Consider the following 14,962-nt stretch of genomic DNA (forward strand, 5'->3'; position numbering starts at 1 on the left):
CGCCTATAGACGACATCCGCGCGACGACCTGTGTGTACGAGCGTCGCCTATAGACGACATCCGCGCGACGACCTGTGTGTACGAGCGCCGCCTATAGACGACATCCGCGTGATACCACTTGACCATGAGACCCGCGATGTTTTTATTTTAAAGTGTAATTTTTAATTTTTAAATATATTTTTATTGATAATAATTGCAAAATCTCCAAATATGTTGTTGTATAACACTTAAAGAATCGTACGATCCGGAGAATGACGAGGCTGCACCGAAAGATGTAAGTCCGAACACCAGTTTACCTAAGCGCAACATGCACACTTTTCGGCTCAGTGTTCCGTTCAGTGCCGCTACTCCGGCGGCATGGTGGCCCGTTCAACGGTGTCACTCCGACGGAGCACACTGCCGTAGTGAAAGGGTTTCTCGAAAGCGAATTTTTCTGACATGTGCAATTTTTCAAATAGAGATCCAAGTGGTCAGTCTGGCGCTAAAAGTTATTCGCAGAAGGCGTGCTTGTTACGTTGCTTCAGACATTTTAGCGGAAGGATTCTAATAAATATCCTACTGAGATATAATGGAAGGAGAGAAGATCGCAATCTAAGTTTATATTCTGCGATGCAGGACACTCTACGACAAAGGATAGTCATCAATAATGTTCATCGCGGGCACTGAGATTTTTTATATTTGTTTAGTTCGCATTTGACGTGATCGCCGAAATTGAATCTTAGAATGCTATATTCCTTCCATATTGTGCTTTTTACATTTGTGCCTTTTGTTTAACTACTGTTTAATCACACATTGTTCAATTATGTGACGAATATATGTTTAATCTAACATAAGAAGGAAGGAATATAATATTCTAAATAACAAATGTTACTTTTGACTGCTTTGATAATAACTGATTTGATGATAATAGAATATAATAGATAATTATAATAATAGAATATAATAGATAGTTAGAATATAAGTATATCAGTATTATAAATATTTCATGCGTTGTTTTTAATAGATATGTTTGCGATTGACTCACTTTTGTGATCTCAATATTAATATATAAGATTAATATAGATAGTTATGATAATAGAATATAATAGATAGTTATAAGAATCTCATGCGTTGTTTTTTTAATAGATATTTTTGCAATTGAGAGGGTTATGATACTCCAACGATCTCGCTTTTGTAATCTCAATATTAATATGTAAGATTAATATAGAAAATTAATATATAATATTAATTTATAGAAAGATATAAGATATTTAAAAAAAATTATATTTTGATTATAAAATTTGTTGCATTAAATAAATTATATTGAATACATTTTATAAATATATTTGCTTTTATATTTTAACCTAATCTATAATTAAGAAAATAAGTATAGATGTTTAAAAAGAAATCTTAATAACGACTAACAGATATCTAAAAAAAATTTTTTAAATGACTATAAAAGATATCCAAGAAAAATTTTAAGGATTACTAAAAGTATCTAAAAAAATCTTTAAAGTGATTAAAAAGATGTCTGAGAAAAGTCTTAAAGATTACTAAAAGATGTCTACTATCATCTTTTTGATCATCATATGGATAACACTTAAAAGTGACTTAATTCGGGACATGAGTCAACTTTAAGTCATCTTTTCGTCGACTAAACGCTTTCACTAAAAGATACCTTTGACGAAAATAGTCAAGTTTTAGTAATCCTTTTAGACAACTTTGTGCTGTATGGGTAGTTTCTTTTGTGAAGCATGTCAACTTGGAAAGCAATAGCATGAAACATTTAAAAGTGTAACGTCATGTGAACAAACATCACCTGGAGAATATTTTCACAGTGATGTGTGCGGGCCGATAGAAGTCAAATCTCTTGGTGGTGCTAAATACTTTGTCACATTCATAGATGACGCATCCGGATTTCGAAATGTGTTTTTCATAAAACACAAATCCGATGTCTTTGAACGTTTCAAAGAATTTGAAAGCTACGTGGCGAACAAATTCGTGAACCATGAAAAGGCTACGAGCCGACAATGGGAGGGAGTATGTCAATCATCATATAAAACAATATCTCTCAAGCAGAGGGATACGAATAGAAAACACAGCACCATACATCCCCCAGCAGTACGGGAAGGCGGAACGAGAAAATCATACAATAATAGAAAGCATAAGATCAATGCTAGAAGCAGCAAAACTATCCAAGTTTATGTGAGCAGAAACTACATAGCAGTATACGTGTTGAATAGGGCAATGTCAACGCAGGATGTAACCCCATTCGAAAAATGGATGAAAAAGAAGCTAAGCAGAACATATAAAAATTTTTGGTTCTGAGGCCTATAAACTAATACCAAGTCAGATGAAAACAAAACTGGATTCTAAAGTCAAAAAACTAGTGTTCGTATGATACCAGAATGAATCCAGAAACTATAGATTGTACGATTCTGAGACGAGACGAGTCTCGGAAGCTTGTAACGTAGTCTTCAATGAGAGAGTAAAAACTCACGAATTCCTGTCACAAAATCAAGTCGACATTCGACTGGGTGCCACAGAAGAATAAGAGAATAACAGTCCAGAAGAAAACTAGATGGAAAAATTCGAAGACGCACAAGAAGAAGATGACGATGTACAAATCGTTGAACAAGATGAAGAAATGAATGACGCACAGGCCAGAGCAGTAAATAGCCATTTAATCGATCAGAACATACTGAGAGATCGAACTGAGAGATCGAACTCAAATAAGACTACTATTCAGATAGCAAATAAACCTTGTGGAATACAATGAATCTACCACATATGAGGAAGCCATGTCGAGCCCAGACGCTTAACAATGGATTAAGGTCATCAAGGAGGAACTCGAGGCACTCAAAAAGAACGAGACATGGAGTCTTGTACCAGCACACGAAATATACAAACCTATTGACTCAAAATAGGTTTTTCGAGCTGTGCAAAAATCTACAGGTGAAGTATATAGATATAAAACACGCCTGTGTGCTAGGCGGTTTAGACAAAAAGAAGATATAAACTATTTTGTAACATTTTCACATTTTGTAATAAGGTATGTCTCTATACGAGTATTTTTAGCTAGCTACGGTTACGCAAAGGGACTATGAATTAGTACAATTTGATATAAAAACCGCGTTTTTATATGGAAAACTAGATAGCGAAGTATACATGGAAATACCCAAGGGGTTAAATGTAGGAAAATTACATTCAACTAAAGTTTGTAAATTAGATAAAGCCCTTTACGGCCTTAAACATGCTCCCAGATGCTAGAATAGGGAATTTAAAAAGTTTCTAAATCAATTCAAGTTTAAAGAAGGGGATGCTGAACAATATATATTTAGAGGAAAAATTGAAAACGAGGAAGTATATATAGCATTATTTGTCGATGATGGGTTAATTGTTGCGAGAAATAATAAAATAATCGAAAATGTTGTAACAGCTCTGTAAAACTCTTCCGAAATTACCTTAGGAGAAGCTCAAATATTTGTAGGTGTTCAAATAGAAAGAGATAGACAAAACAAAAAGATGCTTTTGCATCAAAGTATATTTACCGAACAAGTAATCAGAAAATTTCAGTTGAACGAAGCTGTAACGATATCTGCTGATTCAAGTAGTATTCTGCAACCTGTACGCGACAAGGGAGGGTCACGCACATGTGTGCCATTCAATGAGAAGCAGTAGGATCACTCTTGTTCCTGGCTACGGTCACACGACCAGATATAGCGTTCGCAGTAAACGCTGTAAGCAGATTCCTTGACAAACATGACGGGAGTCATTGGAATGCAGTAAAACGTATCTTTAAATATTTAACAGGCACCATAGAATTAGGAATAGTCTATGAACAACAATTAGCATCTAAGTTCAAATTAACAGGGTATTCTGATTCAGATTTTGCAAATGATCTTACTACGAGAAGATCTACAACAGAGTATGTGATTACTCTAGTTGGAGGGCCAATAACTTGGTCATCTCATAGACAAAAGATAGTGACACAAAATACAACCGAGGCTGAGTATGTTGCTGCCGCTGCAGCCATTGTTTGGCTAAGATACTTATTAAATGATATGGAATATCACTGTGTTGGACCAATAAAACAATAATGTAGATAATCAAGGTGCAATGAAGTTAATTAAAAATGCATAAGCGCACAAAACATATTGATATCCGATATCATTTTATACGAGAAAAAGTAGAGAATAAAGAAATAAATGTAATATACATATCTTCGAAAGAGCAATTGGCTGATATATTTACCAAACCTTTACCAAAAGAAAGATTCAGAGAAAATTGTAATGATATGGATATGAAAACAAAATTGGCTTAACGGGAAAATTGGTTTTGACGGAGGAAGTGTTGGAAATTGAGTCAGACGCGTTATGCCAAACCAAATATGTGTGAGACGCATGCGCCGTATTGTGGAGCATGCGCAGTGAATGATAAAGTTGAATAAAGTTCAGTTCGTTGTAAAGCATACACCAGAGAGTTAAATTTCTTTCTTATGTGCGAGATTAAAATAAAATTATATTTGTTAAATTTTAAAAGATTTTTTTACTCTCCTCTCACTCTCCACATAATTACAACAATTAAGTTAAAGCATAACTCTAACAATAATGTTCTCTGGAAAATAATAATCAGATAGTTTTCCGTTTGCCTGCCTGATCCCACGCCATTGGCCACTTAGTAGCTCTTTCGCTTTAAGGGCAAGAGAGTGCCCTATACTTTAGCCGTTCCTGACCTAGATGCAGACATTGTTCTGATTTTGATCTGCCCCGGATATTTCATTTCCCCGGTATCATCCATATCTGGAAGGCGTTTCTCTATCCGTTACCTGGAGAGGCATCCGACGGAGGACCAGTAGTCCCAACACGGATATATAATGCAATGTTTCTAATATTGCCGACGCCTCTACTGAAAAAATAGGTAGAAATTTTGCCGTTCTAAACAGTTTATAAAATGAACCATTCATTGTTGTGAAGGTGAATCCTGTAAATTTAAATTCTGGAGATTTTGAACCATCCGTAAATATACAATATGTTTTATTTATTTCTTTATTAAATCTGTCCAAAAAGCAAACGTTAGTTGAAGGAGGATCAGCTAAGTTTGTTCCAGAAAGCATACATACTTTTGGGATAAAAAGCAAAGAATTAAAATGATAAGAGTATCCTAAAAATGTGAAATGTTTGTATATTATAATATGTGAATATTTTTGTACTCTCTAAAATTTTCAATGAGTGGAATATTTATAAATCGTTTTATAATAATAGGATTATCTTCCAATTCTATTATTTCTTCAAGTTTTTGTATTAGTGGATGATTTTCATTTGAAATAACTTTTGTAAGAAAATTTTTACAAATATAGTCTCTTCGTTAATTAATAGGAGGTTCTTTTGCTTCTGCTATTATATTTGTAGGAGTTGAATTTCTAAGTCCCAGAGCTAGTCTAAGAGCTTTATATTGTAATCTCATTAATTTCAGTGATAAACTATTAAATAAATTGTGAAGAAGGAATCCTTTATATTCTATTCTAGATCTGATTAAAGCTATATATAAATTAATCAGTACTCTGGGATCTGCGCCCCACCAAGTATATTTTAGACATTTAATTATCTTGAGAGGATTTTGACACGCATTCCATACATTCTGAATATGTAGTGACCAATTTAATTTTGTTGAGCTAAATTTTATACCCAAAAATCTTATAGTTGAGATGTTACGAATGAAAGTCCTTGAACGTTATTTCAATATTTTCCGTTTTTCTTAAAACATAAGAAAATATACATAGCTTTGTTTTAGACGATGAAAGTTCCAGACCAATATGATTTAAAAATTCATTAATTTTATCCAGAGTTAATTTAAGATCATCCAATCTTTCTGAACTAAATCGGATAGTAAAAAAAGTGCAACATCATCTGCGTATTGAAGTATTTCAAGTTATTAATTTTTAACTTATCTAAATTTTTAACATATATGGCAATAATGGATTTAGTACACTTCCTTGGGGAAGAAATCCCTTTGGGCTTTAAAAGCCCAAAGAACTTCATCCACATCTCCATATCTAGAATAGAGTTGATGAGAAGCAATTATATGATAGATAAATTTCAAAGATGGGAGGTATTCCTAGTTTCATAAGATTATTAATTAATATGTCTGAAAGCACATTATCATACGCTGTTTGAATATCTAAAAATAATGCTGAGAGTGATTTTTGCGTCTTAAATGTTTTTATAATATTAGAATATAATATAGCAATGTTATCTATACATGCTCTATTTCTACGAAAATCAAATTGAGAGTTAGGAATGATTTTATAATATTCCACCTACTAATTTAATCTGTTACATATAAGTCTTTCCAATATTTTGCATGTACAAGATGCCAAGGAAATTGGTCTCAATTTATCTGTATCACTTTTAGGGATAAAGCAAACTAAAAATCTTTTCCATTCATAGAGTATTCGCATGAGATAAATATTCCATTTAGGATTTCAAGTAAAATTTGTTGGCCACTTCCTAGAAGATATGAAAATAATTTATAGTAGATTCAACATCGCGTTCAACGTCTCGGATTATTCCGAACACTTTGAGATTTGGAGGTTATGTTAATCTGTAACGACTATGTCCTTATCTCCTTTTTGCGAGGAATTAGGTATTGTATCTAGGGTTTCATACTTTTCTTAGCTTTCTTTTTCTTTGTCATATACGAGTTATTATTTAATGTTGATTTTTTAAGATCTCGATTACCTGATGAGTCCTCACATGCAGAAATTTCTTCTCGTATTCGTTTTCTTGTAAATTTCTCGTTTTCATATTCCATATAAGAATCTTCTATTTGGGAAATTCCTTTAGCTTCTGGATCTACTGGTTGATCCAATACTTGAATGTGCTTTGCAACAAAATTTTCAAAGTCTTGAGGGGAACATGTCCCCTCCTTCGCTCCTTCTTGCGGGATTAAAATGATACTCTAACTTACAAAATACTAATATGCAAGATTCACGTCGGATATATAAACACAAAGTATAAATAGTAGAGCGCAACTACTTTTATTATAGACTGTTAACCCTTTCGCTACGGCAGTGTGCTCCGTCGGAGTGACCGTTGAACGGGCCACCATGCCGCCGGAGTAGCGGCACTGAACGGAGCACTGAGCCGAAAAGTGTGCATGTTGCGCTTAGGTAAACTGGTGTTCGGACTTACATCTTTCGGTGCAGCCTCGTCATTCTCCGGATCGTACGATTCTTTAAGTGTTATACAACAACATATTTGGAGATTTTGCAATTATTATCAATAAAAATATATTTAAAAATTAAAAATTACACTTTAAAATAAAAACATCGCGGGTCTCATGGTCAAGTGGTATCACGCGGATGTCGTCTATAGGCGGCGCTCGTACACACAGGTCGTCGCGCGGATGTCGTCTATAGGCGACGCTCGTACACACAGGTCGTCGCGCGGATCTCGTCTATAGGCGACGCTCGTAGCGAAAGGGTTAATAATAGTAATTATTTTTCTCAAATTTTTACAAAATAGACCGACACAGAGATCACACGCACGGTCCGAAAAGGCCTAGTCCTTTGTTCTAAATTAATCATTTTCCAAGCGACACGGTCGTCACTTATCGGTGGCCTATTTGAATTACATATGCCTCAGCAGTCAACGGCGAGAATATTCAAATATCTTAAAGATTTTAATCAATATTTCTTATTAATTTTTTAGTAGAATAATTGTTCTTCGCTTGATCTATTATAATATTCGCAATCGCTCCACTTGTATAATTAATTATTTTATAATATATAAGCAAAAAACCAGTTATTTTCTTGGAAAAACATATTTTCCGTAGTCTACAAGTATATCCAGCATAAAACGATTTAATTTTTTGAGTGAAAATAATAAATTTTATGTTTTTCGTAAATATTTAAAAAAAAAATTAATTTTAAAAGAGGAGCAATTATAGATTCTAATGGAGCAATTAAAGAGCAATTGTTTAAGCTGTTATTTATTAAAAAAAATATAAACTTCCAACGCCAATTTATTTCTGATAGCGAGTTCGCCGAAAATTTTCTTTTTTGGCGGCGGCAGCGGCATCGGCGATTGATAATTTATCGGCGGCGGCAGCGAACGGCGGCATTAGTACATTATTTTTAATAAAAAAATCAAATTTTAACATAATTCAATAAATAGATTTAGAACTATTTCAATAAAGTTTGGCTTAACTTAATTGTTGAATAACTATAATACAACATAAAAAATTTCTAACAATATAATTTTATTATGTTAATATAATATAAATTTTAAAATTAATAATTTTAAATTCTCTCTGGGTCACTCTGCTGAAAATTGTGCTAATGGTTGTTCTTTTCGCATGACTGAGTTGCACAATTAACAATATGGCGGCCACACAGTGCCCATAGACATAATAAATATAGGCTGCGCGTTTCCTATAGCGGGGAGCACACTTTTGCATAAACGCATAACAATAAACATAAGGAAATTGATTGGTTCATTTTCTTATGCATACATTTGTGGACCAATCAATTTCTTTATGTTTATGGTTATGCGCTTATGCAAAAGTGTGTGCTCCCCGCTTATCTTTTCTCTATTTAGGCAGCGTGAAACTTAGAAAGAGAAAGCTTCTGTTCGCATCTTTCTCTTTGTCTAATGACGCGTGGTGAGGGAAAGAAACCTTCACTGATTCGTAGTATGTCGCAGTCATATTTGAATTTCTGTCCCACTCTAAATATTGATAAACAGAGACACATAGCCTGAAGGCATGCTGTCTCCTTCTAAAGTTTATATATCGATATAGTCAAACGCGCAGTCTATACTTACTATGTCTATGGTAGCGCCACAGTAACGAAGAAGGCTACATGTGATATGTGATATTTTAGTGTATACTTTAATTACATATAAAGTTTTATTTTATTTATATTTTATAAAGTATTATTCAATATAAAATATTTTATTGTGTAATTCTTTTTTCGCTTATTGTCGCTTTATATTTTTGTTGTGTATAATCATATTATATTTACTGTTTTTATTAATCGTATAGATTCATTAATATATAAAATAGTATTATGAATTAAAAGCAATATTAAATGTTAAAATAATTTTTCACATGACATATTTTGTAAGTCTCACAATACATAGATTTCTATTTTAACTAGTATCTATTATTCAAATTAAAGCCCGCGTACAATTAACAATATGGCAATCATTTAGCATCGAGAACAAAGAGGCCGACACAGAGTGACCCTACTGTATTTACCTAGAGTCCTAAATAATCAGAGAAGCGACATCGTTATCCCCTCCATGCTTCCCATGATCGCCATGTTGGGCCCGCAGCTATCCATTTGTAAATATACATTTGCAGCAGTGAATTGGTAATCGTGAATATACGTTTTGAAATGTCTTAATAATCTCAGGAATATTAAAAATGTTTTTTTTTACAAAATAACATTACAAATATACCTTTTTTCACTTACAGTATACTGATTGCGGTTAATAGCGTATTCGATTTGTTGACTCTACTCGACTCTGAGTCGAGTCAGATCTCAAGTTCGATTTGAAACTCATTGACTATCATGGCGGAAAGCGGTTTATGATTGGTTTCGTGATTCGTAACCTCCATCAAAGAGTTTTTAACATTATACTTGATCATCATCATCATAAAAATATAAGTTTATATTATATAAAATAAAAAGAAGAATAAGTAGTAATAATGAAAATATGATAAATAATATTTTATTTATCTTTTTTGTGCGTAAAAAAACAACTAAAAAATATATTTTTGATTTTATAAAATATAAACCAATTATATAATTCAGAAATCTGTAATTTTAATTTATAACTTAAGAATTTTCTTTGTTTAATTTTCTTTGTCAAATTGATTATATATATATTATATGGATTTTGTAAAATTTTTTGATATCAAAAAAATCTTTTATCTTAGTATAAAAATTTTGCTGATTATTAAAGTTTAATAATTAAAGTAAAATTTTTAATAAATTTTAATTGTCTATAAATTAATATATATATAATATTATTAAATTTTATTAAATATTTTCTCAAAACATTAACTGAGAATTCTAAATAACGCTTAAATAAAAATTAAATTTTATTTTGTTAGAAATATATGTGTATAAATCTATCATACATCCATAACAAATGTCTAATGGACATCTATGATGGATTTATAGACGACATCTATCGTGGAGATAATATGAATTTTTATTAGAAATCTATACAATATCCACTATGAAAATAGATGTCGCATGGAGCTATGGAGGCTATATGGACGTCCAATGGATGCCATGTTTCGTGTAAGAATTAGGCCAGTATCATGATGTAAGAATACAAGGTGTACCCACAGTATAGGTAAATATATAGTCCTAAATAATCAGAGAAGCGACAATAGCATCTCGCTTACCTGATTGGCTAATCGTCATATTAGGCCCGTAACGTACAAATTATGGCGTATTCGATTTGTTGATATCCAATTGCCTAAATAATTATATTAAAAACAACTAATATATTTTTGATTTTATGAAATAGATTTCTTGATACAATTGGTACGCACACAAAAAAAGAAAATAGTATTAGTTTAATGAATTTATAAATGATAATTTAGTTTTTAATTTTTGTAGAAAAAACATCTATAATAAATCTATGTAATTAGTTATAAGATTGATGCAGTCACTTTAAATTGTACATAAAATTATAACATTCTACGGAGATTAACAAACCTATCATTAATCTCCCAACGACATGAAAATATTCATCCAAACTTATTTCATTAATATATTCTTAACCCTTTCGCTTCGAGCGCCGGATATATCCGGCATCCGCGCGGCGACTTGTGCGTATGAGCGCCGGATATATCCGGCATCCACACGGCGACCTGTACGTACGAGCGCCGGATATATCCGGCATCCACATGGCGACCTGTGCGTACGAGCGCCGGATATATCCGGCATCCACATGATGTGTATACAAGTACCATCTGTGGTCAATGACAAATTCTTCGTTATCGGCAGAACGTTTTGAACTGATTTTATTGATATATTGGATTAATCTTGGATTAATCCAATATATCAATAAAGTACACCTACTCTTTGGTGTTACATCAAAACCGCATCCAAAATATCTACCGGATCTTGCGGATTATATTCATTTTTCTACGAATACATATCGTGTTCTATAAGAATTAAGAATAGGTCGGCTCAAGGTATAATTTTTTTTTAAGAATGAAAAATTTTAGGTTAAGCATTGTTTAAAATTTTATTTAGGAACAGTTTAAGCCCCTTCAGAATGTGTACAAGAAATAAAAAAAGTATTATGTTTCAAAACGGAATGACCGATTCGAAAAATGATTCAATTGAGGAAAATTAAAATAATTTTCATCTGTGCAAAAGAAGACGGAGAAACATACTCAGCACGTCGCAGTCAGAAACGGAGTTAATTGACGATGAACCTCAGGACACCTATTGCAACATATCATGGACATTCAATAATTTTACACCAAAAATCCATCAATTTTCCTCACAGATGTCGGGAATTACAAAAAAATACGCAGATCCCACAAAATTATAGATTACTTTGAGCTATTCATTTCGCAAGAACTCGTGGAATATACTGTATCGGAAACAAACTACCACTGGGCTCAGAAGACTAATAACAACGTAGATACCCAACAAAAAACAACAGTAGACGAAATGTACTGCTTCTTTGCTGTATCATTATTAATGTCACGAAACAAAAAATTAACAATTCAAGAGTACTGGAGTAGGGATAAATATTTACAAAGTAATATTTTCGGTGAGGTAATGGTTAGAGACCGTTATCTTTCGTTGCTACGGATGATACATTTTTCACATGAACTTGGGTGCACTGAGGATCGCCTAAGTAAAATAAGAGATGTAATTAATATGCTGCGAAAATCGTTCAAGGACGCATTTTACCCTTTTCAAAACCTTTGCATTGATGAAAGTTTATTATTATATAAAGGTCGCTTGTCTTTCAAGCAATATATTCCGACAAAAAGAAACCGCTTTGGCATCAAATCGTATATGCTTTGCGATTGTAAAACGGGATATGTACAAGACATAATAGTTTATTCCGGAATGTCAACGATTACAGAAAGTGAAAACACGGGAATTGGAAAATCGGGGGAAATAGTTTTGTCGCTCTTGAAACCGTACATAGGGAAAGGACATACACTCTACGTTGATAACTTTTATGCAAGTCCCGTTATTTACCGTTTTACATAATAGTTATTCTAATGTATGCGGGACCGTGAAAAAACGAAGGAAAGGAATGCCAAAGATTGAAGAAAAATTAAAAAAAGGAGAGGCATGTTTTCGATTTTCAAAAAGTTTATTGGTGATGAAATGGGTAGATAAAAGAGAAGTTTATATGATTTCGAGTATGCACACTGCAGACTTTGCAACAACATCGAAATATGGAGGAAAACAGAGTGTGCAGAAGCCCGTGTGCGTTATAGATTATAATAAGTCAATGGGCATAGTAGACAAGGTGGATAGTGTGATAAGCACAGTCAATTCAACGCGAAAATCATTAAAATGGTATCGCAAATTTTTCTTCCACCTTATCGACGTCTGTGTATGGAACGCATATTGCCTATATAAATACAAACGCGGAGAACACATATCTATGGCAAAATTTCACTTAACCTTAATAAAGCAAATAATCGCAAAATACCATCCTAACGTAATTCGTTGTCAAAGCAGAGACGCTGATAATCCAGCGAGATTAACAGAGAGGCATTTCCCCTCACTGTATATATCAAAAGGTAAAAACAAAAGTCGAAGGTGTGTAGTGTGTAGTAAGAATGATAAAAGGTCAGATTCGCGTTATGAATGTAAAAATTGTAATGTTGGGTTATGTATAGATCCATGTTTTAGGAAATATCATACAGAATTACACTACTAATTTTTAAATATTAGTATACTAACTAATTTGTGTTACATTATTAATAATATTAAACGTTCAATTTTAAAGTCTTGTAAATATGTAAATAGCTAAGAATTTGTCAACTGTAATTAGTCTAATGTCTTTAGAGTAACTAATATAATTTTGTTTAAGTGTTTTCATATTAAAATGTGAGGAATACATGCTATAATAGAGCAACAATTGTTTTATTAAGCATAGTAATTATTTAAGACTTAAAAAATGTATATACAAAAACCACGCGCACTGTGCACATTTCTGGCGCGTGCTTCCGTACTGTGACGACACTTCGGCGGACCGGACTGCCGAAGCGAAAAGGTTAATAGCAATATTGCACATAATGTTATAATAATATTCATATAACATGCCACAAACCTTCTAATATTATTTTTATTAACAAACTCTTACAAAAAATATTATTTAAATTTTAATATAAATTTAAATATAAATATTATTTATATTAAAATACATTGGGAAAAATCGATTAATAACTATTTTCAATTGTTCTTTCACCAATTGAATAGTTCAAACTTTTGTTTTAATGTATATGGAATCGCACAAAAATCCATAAATCAAGTAAAACGATCTTTTTATTAGCGTATTTTTGAAAATATAAGATCTATATATATCTGTATATATTGTATATATTTTTTTTTTTAAATAGACTACGGATGATTTTAACTTTTTTGAACATTTATATCTGAGGAATGTGTCCCTCACAGCATTGAACATTGCAATAAAATTATAGGGAGGTTACAAACTTACACATTTTAATAATCACATTACTGATATTTACCACTTACTTTACAATAAAATCTTTATAATATTGTTGGAAGATTAATGGAATCTTATTTTAATATTTTAGCGAACTTACGAGCAATCATTTCATTTTTCGCGTATGCTGAAAATATTATAAAACTATGAAAAATTGTTTAATATTAATAATTGATGTGCATGTTTTTATAGATTCAAAAATATTATTTATTTAATATTTCATGAGAAATGTTACTGCGCGTAACATTTCAAAAATTTTACAAAAAAAATATGTAGTATTCAATTGCTAGTTCATTTATTTACCGCTATGTGACGTGCGATGCATCTATCTCGCATTTGAGATTCAGTCATGAGAATTATATAAAGTTTGCAAAGAGCAATTGTTAGAAGATTAAAAATGAAACTATTTCTATCAATCTAATTTCTGATACATTCTTACCATAGGAAATTCATATATTGAACTGATCATTTCTTAAAAATTACGCAGATAAACGTCCGATAAAATTATAAAATTATTCTTTATTCTCTATTTAAGATGTAAAATTATATATATATATATATATATATATATATATATATATATAATATAAAATTATATATATATAAAATTATATATATAAAATTATAAAATATATATAAAATTATATATATATATATATATATATATATATATATATATATTTTCCAAAAATACATTATTAAAGAGATTTTAAAGAGTTTTATTTAATTTTATGTATTTTTGTGAAATGCTATATACTGAAGAAAAGAAAATTCGAACAATTCAATTATTGATGAAAAAACTTGATTGGTTGAAAATCAATAGTGTTTAATCGATTTTTGTCAATATCTTTTTGTAAGGGTTCTTTAATAAAAATAATATAAAAAGATTTGTGACATATTATATGAATATTAATACAACGTTACGCACTAGATCTCTGGGATAATAATAAAATAAGTTTGGATGATGAACATTTTCATATTGCTAGAAGGTTAATGGCAGGTTTCTCCATGGAATGTTACCATCTTACAATTTAAAGTGACTCTAACTTCTTATTGAAATGTTGATCTGTTGTAAGGGATTTATTCAGCAAAGTTTCATGAAATATGTATGATTATACCATGTGACGTCCATGTGACATCTATAAATACGTCTAATAGATATCGAATGGAAGGAAGAAATGCGGAACTGTGGATGTCTAGTAGATGTCTATAAGAGATTACATAGACGTCTAATAGAGGTTTTGTTT

At 31.7% G+C, this 14,962-nt stretch overlaps 1 protein-coding gene across 1 annotated transcript; it reads left to right on the plus strand.

Annotated features, from left to right (window-relative positions):
* The first annotated feature begins 3,646 nt into the window (after positions 1–3,646).
* LOC126852453 (uncharacterized) lies at positions 3,647–4,079 on the plus strand. The gene is made up of 2 exons (XM_050597293.1): positions 3,647–3,719; positions 3,793–4,079. Exons 1-2 carry the CDS (start codon positions 3,647–3,649, stop codon positions 4,077–4,079), a joined length of 360 nt encoding a protein of 119 aa, XP_050453250.1.
* The last annotated feature ends 10,883 nt before the right edge of the window (positions 4,080–14,962 follow it).

The sequence above is a fragment of the Cataglyphis hispanica genome, chromosome 10 (assembly GCF_021464435.1).
Source record: "Cataglyphis hispanica isolate Lineage 1 chromosome 10, ULB_Chis1_1.0, whole genome shotgun sequence".
In the NCBI taxonomy this organism is placed as follows: Eukaryota; Metazoa; Arthropoda; class Insecta; order Hymenoptera; family Formicidae; genus Cataglyphis; species Cataglyphis hispanica.